The sequence below is a fragment of the Portunus trituberculatus genome, chromosome 19, assembly GCF_017591435.1.
Source record: "Portunus trituberculatus isolate SZX2019 chromosome 19, ASM1759143v1, whole genome shotgun sequence".
In the NCBI taxonomy this organism is placed as follows: Eukaryota; Metazoa; Arthropoda; class Malacostraca; order Decapoda; family Portunidae; genus Portunus; species Portunus trituberculatus.
Window position 1 is genome coordinate 16,535,590 of NC_059273.1, and position 6,215 is coordinate 16,541,804.

Genomic DNA, 6,215 nt, shown 5'->3' on the forward strand with positions numbered 1-6,215 from the left:
GCTATAGCAGCAGACAGCCAGGCCTGAGAGAGCGATCTGCCCGCCTCTCCACCCCAGCCGCGCTGCGCCACCCAGGTAAAGTCCTTCTCCGACACACACGCTCCGAATCCCGAGAAGATTGTGAGGCGTTCCCTCCCTGAAGAAGCTGAAGAAGGGTCGCAGCAATATATATATATATATATATATATATATATATATATATATATATATATATATATATATATATATATATATATATATATATGCATGCATGCCTCTATTCCTTTCTAGCCATTCAAAGGAAGGAAAGTGAGAGAGGAAATCACAAAAAAAGCACGCTGTGTCCTCGCATCAGTGGAGAGAACCATGCAGTGAGTGAAATATGAGACCACGATAGTGGGAAGATGACGAACGCAGAGAGAGAGAGAGAGAGAGAGAGAGAGAGAGATCCTAGCAATTGAGAGAGAGAGAGAGAGAGAGAGAGAGATGATCCTAACAATTGATTTGAGAACCAACGTCACGTGCAGGAGAGAGAGAGAGAGAGAGAGAGAGAGAGAGAGAGAGAGAGAGAGAGAGAGAGAGAAATGATCCTAACAATTGATTTGAGAACCAACGTCACGTACAGGAGAGAGAGAGAGAGAGAGAGAGAGAGAGAGAGAGAGAGAGAGAGAGAGAGAGAGAATGATCCTAACAATTGATCTGAGAACCAACGTCACGTACAGGAGAGAGAGAGAGAGAGAGAGAGAGAGAGAGAGAGAGAGAGAGAGAGAGAGAGAGAGAGAGAGAGAGAGAGAGAGAATTTCAAACACTTTCTTCGTTGTGTAGACCTTGCTGCTGAACTGGCTGCAATTCATTAGAGGCTGCGTATTCACTATTAAAGGTAATGTATAGTTATTCGAATATATTGTCAAGGATTGCTATTATTACTGTTATGCTAATATCTATCTATTCATGTGAGATCCTGCTTAATGTTGGATTAGCGTGGATGAGTTAGAGTCGATTGTCCACTGCTATTGGTTATCAGGTAAACCACGCAACCTTGAAGGCAATGACACTAGTTTAGAATTCACAAGGGATGCTCTTTAACTTTTAAGAGTCCGGGAAATGCTGAGCGATAGAAATATTTTAATGTTTTATTCCCAACAAGAGAATGATGTTCAGTGATGTTATAAGCGTCCAGGAAAATAGAAATATATAACTGCCCTCTTCTCCAACATAATCATGGTAATTTTCGTCATGGGTGTGATGAGACTTAAAACTTGCTGCTACCACTAGAACGTTCACCAGGTCAAATCCCGCTGCAGGCAAGGTCACTCACAGCACAGACGCTTATTCTGAAATTATTTGCTCTCCCACCATGACTACTTCTAGAGGCAGCAGATATTAGTATATAGCCAGTTTCTCGAAAGTATTTTACTGTTATTAATGTAGATATTTGGTAATCTGTCATCAGAACCATAAAAAAAAAAAATTAAAAGCACCAACACGTAACTTCAACTGTGAGTTTATTTATTGATTTATTTATTTTCATTTATTTATTTTTACTGTTATTTTTATTATTATTATTATTGTAGGGGAGGAAATGTTTTACAGTAACATATGCACGAAGCTTATTCCAAGTTCAACTGCTACGTGAAGACCGCGGCGGGCTTCTTCCAGCTTCCTTTATTTTCTTGTGGTCTTGTTTTATGACCTTATGACCGTAACTTACAGCAGATAATGAGTAAAACATAAAGAAAAACTTGATGCGTCAAGGAAGGCAATTTAAAACTACCACGCATTGTTGAACTTGATAATTGTATCCCGAAGAAAAAAAAAAAAAAGTAACCCGACGGTACAAACAACAAATTCAGAAAATCTACAGTACGCATAGTTGTGGATTTTTTCTTTTTTTTTCATATTAGAGGGATGTTAGCGAAGGACAAAGAAAAAGGATGCAGTAAAAGAACAAGAGAAAGATAATAGGCCAACGAAGGAGGAAAGTCAGCAAGGAAGAAAGAAAAAGGCAGAAAAAGGCTTACCGGAAAGTATTATTGTTATTATGTCAGCACTGAGGGTATGAGAGGCCACATGTGACGCTTATGATACGTCTTGTTGCGCCCCTTCCAAGGCTTCCATGCACCGCTATCTCATGAAAGCATGATTGAATGGACATCTTGAGGCGCGCTGCATCCCGCCTCCTGCACTCAATGCTTAATTGCCTCCTTACTGGTATTTGATCGATAACAATAACTATAATGGTGAAGGTTAATGGTAATTGCAGTAACAGTAACAGTGATGTAGTATTTATGTTAAGAAGCATGTGGGGAAAACAAATAAAAACTCCGCTGCTTCACTTTGGCGTGTTCGTGAAAAAAAAAAAAAAGTACACTTGGAATATTGTCATGCTTTCAAAAGGCACTTCAGTCACGTGATTCGTTTAGTATATAGCGCCAACCCTTCATTGTAGGGAAAGTCAGAAAGGAAATCAGTAATTCTCGGCTCTGAATAAGTGATAGGCAATACAGAATTTAATTGGTAGTCGCTCTTAACTCGTAACTTTCACCTCTAGATTACAAAGTTATCACCTTACAAAGCATCTTCAACATTCATTCGGGTACATAGATCTTATCTCTTTTTTTTTTCAGATAAATCTCGCCTATTGGTAATAAAAAATCAAAAGAAGTCACCGCCATGAAGACTCCCAAGTCAGGACGGGAAATAAGCAAGAAATGGCTGGAATACATATTGAGAGAACACAAGGCAGCCACAGATCCATCTACTATTCTTCAGGTGGATAACTTCAACGTCAGGAAAGGTACACACACACACACACACACAGCGTGTGTAATGGTTATAGCACGCTCGGCTTACAACCGAGGGGGCCCAGGTTCGAGTCTCGGGAAGCGACGAGGCAAATGGGCAAGACTCTTATTGTAGCCCCTGTTCACCTAATAATAGGTGCAGGATGTAACTCGATGAGTTGTAGCCTCGCTTTCCCGGTGTGTGATGTGTATTGTTGTCTCAGCCCTACCCAGGATCGGCCAGTGTGAGAGTTCGCTCCGTAGTGGGGAAGGCTGGCTGGGTAACCAGCAGACTACCGTGGTGAATAACACACACAGAATATTGATACAGATAACAATTTTGTAGATTGATCATTGCTTCCATCTACATTATGTTTTTATTGCTGGAATCTAAATCATTACTTTGTCTTGTACAGTATATTATACTTTCTTAAGTATTCCCTATTGACTGGTACCTATTTGTTATTGCTCAATGATAATGGAAAAGTTACCATTCTAAGAGACCAAATAATTGTAACACTGCACTATCCATAGTTTGTTATACATGTTCAACATATAAATGTATATATGATGACAGAATTGTGAGCAAAATATATTATCACACACATCTATTAAAACTACTATTATTTAAGAATATCCTAAGGCAAATATCAAATTATCTTCTTTGTTGCTATACTATTCTCCTTAAGCAGCATATTCAACCCACAATAATAATAATTTGTTTATTTGTTTGGACATAGAGAAAGAAATACATTTTAAGAAGCAAAATCTTTTTAAACTGAAGTTTTGAAGAGACTGAAGTATAAAGTAAGTGTTTAAAAAGGAGTAGTGATTACAGTAGTACTTGTATTGCAGTGAAAGGATTAATCTTGTCTTAATTACCTCAACAGATCTAGGTGATGGTTACAACTCCCAAGTGGTTTTCTTTACTGTGGAAACAACAGAGAAGAACGGGACCGACTCCCCTGATGTGAAAAAGACCTACAGCTTGGTGGCAAAGCTTCTCATTGATGAAGCCGGAAGCCGTGCTTTTGCTATAAAATTCAAGGTCACCTTAAAGGAATACCTGGTATACACAGATCTTATTGACAATTTTAACAAGATACTCGCTGAGAAAGCACCTGAAGAGCCTCCAATCTCACTCCCGAAATTAATCTACGGAAAATGCGCAAAGAATGACTTTGTTTTAGTCATGGAAAATTTAGAGAATAATGGGTATGAGATGAATAACAAGTGGAATGGGCTTAATGGTGAACAGCTGATGGCTACTGTAAACAAAATAGCAAGGATTCATGCTATGTCTTATGTTTTCTGTGAGACGTCAGACATCAGTAAATATTCATGTTTGCCACGTGTTGATCAGTACATGGATACCTTTGCTGTAATGTTATATGCAATGCTTGAAAACACTGCAGCATTCCTTAAAAGTTCTAAGGAAACAGAAGAATTAGGTAAGAAGATTGAGTTAAGTATGACCTCTCTTAAAGAAAATTTTTTAATTTAATGTTAAACAACTTTTTAATTAAATGCTTAGTCCATGGAGACTTTTGGAATAACAACATCATGTTTAAGTATACTGACACTCCAGATGAGCAGAAAATTATTGAAGATGTAATGGTTATTGACTGGGGAAACTGTTCCTGGGGTGCTCCATTATTTGATCTGCAATATTTGATATACACATCCACCCAGCGCAGTGTCAGAAAGGAGTATCTTGACAAAGCACTAAGCCATTACCACTCCACCTTCACAACGCTCACCACCAAATTTGGTTATCCTCTCTCTAACTGGGGCCTCACAGAGTTAAAGGCAGAATGGGAGATGACATATGCAATAGGTTTTCTATTTGGCTGTACACTTGTACAAGGCACTCTGAGCACCACAAACCCTTTTAGTAAACGCCAAGTTTCTGAACCTTCTATTCTCGACAAGCCATTCCTCCTTCCAGTCAAGGCTTCATTGGATGCCATGAAAATGGGAATGACCAAAATGTTCATGCCTTTGATGTTTACCCCACAAGGAAAGAAGTTTTTCAAAATGGCAATGAAAAAGGTAATGAAACCAATCTTTGAGGAACTTAAGTCAGGCAAAAATGAAGCACTGAATACAAGAGTTCTTGATTTAGTTTATGAAGCTGATGAAAATGGATTGTTCTCAACATGATACCCTATTTGCATTTCAAGAACGAACCATATTTTACAACAAAACATGTGACTAAAATATTCATGCTCATTAGACCAAACAAGCGATAGTTCATGGCTTCACTCCAATGGTATTCTCAAAGTTTTAGTCCTTTCTCAGTCTAAAACTCTAAGCTGATCATCATCTCATGAACTTTTGGCACTGATTATGCCAAATACAGTAGTAATGATCAGTAACTTTGCAAACCAGGTATCATTTGGCTGCTACAAATAGTGAACATATGTGTACATACATACATCTTATGAATTACACAACAGGAGCAGCACCATCAGAAATACTGGATATGAAAAAGTACTCATTTAAATATGTATATATTTATGAGCTCTATCTTTTCATGTGAGAACACTGTGAAATATAAAGAAAAATATGATGATAATGTAGTTAGCAAATAGATAGAAAGACAAGTGGAGTAGCAGCTTACTTCATCGTCTAGAGGCAAAGACCTGCTGTGGTCATCCAGCACATGTGTGACTGTTCAAAGTATACAGCATTGCTTGATGTCTAGTATACATACATATGAAATGCAGCACCAGTCTTTAATATGCAAAAGCTTTCTGTATTTCTTGAAAATTCCAATACATACTTCTAAAATGCATCCCAAATGTCATGCTGTTACTTCAATGTATCAAAGCCTCTACATCTGTGGTCTACGAACCTTACTGAACTCTAGGGTGCACAGTCAGTACAATCAGATATCACTGTGCTAAAGATCCTGGCACAAATGTAAGCACCATGTCAACAAATGAACAAATAGTAAGTAAATACATGCACAAAAGTGTCAATTCAATTACTAAGTCTTTACAAAAGATGACATAAAAAAATTAATAATAAAAGAAATTGTATAAGGGAAGGACTATGTTGCTGAGCCCTAAGAGAATCCTGGAGCACGAAAGAGTCCTAATTTATATGTGTAGTGTTATAATTGTTTAGCTGCGGGAGAAGTCTACAGTGAAGCTGTGGAAGAACCTACATCAAATGTGGAGTTACATAACCAAAAATTAAAGACATTAAAGCATGGAGATAATAGTGTAATATGGACATCTAGTATTTTCTTTACGCTAAACTCTCTATGCCTCTACATGAAAAATAAATTACTACATTGGGAGTATTACAAATATATAAACAATAAAAAAATGGCTTTGTGTAAATACTCTTAATGGATAAAACGTGATAACTGAATACAGAGGAAGGTTTTGTGTGTGTGTAAGTGTGTGTGTGTGTGTGTTTGTTTGTTTGATCTGCTGCAGTCTC

General features: G+C 37.7%; 1 protein-coding gene across 1 annotated transcript in view; it reads left to right on the forward strand.

The window, feature by feature from the left end:
* The window catches only part of LOC123506261, a 7,528-nt gene extending 1,566 nt beyond the window's left edge, over positions 1-5,962 (forward strand). The window contains 3 exon segments of the mRNA XM_045258200.1: positions 2,607-2,776; positions 3,653-4,262; positions 4,265-5,962. Of these exon segments, the coding sequence (XP_045114135.1) occupies positions 2,653-2,776; positions 3,653-4,262; positions 4,265-4,925 (1,395 nt within the window). The 5' untranslated portion in view covers positions 2,607-2,652 and the 3' untranslated portion in view covers positions 4,926-5,962.
* The last annotated feature ends 253 nt before the right edge of the window (positions 5,963-6,215 follow it).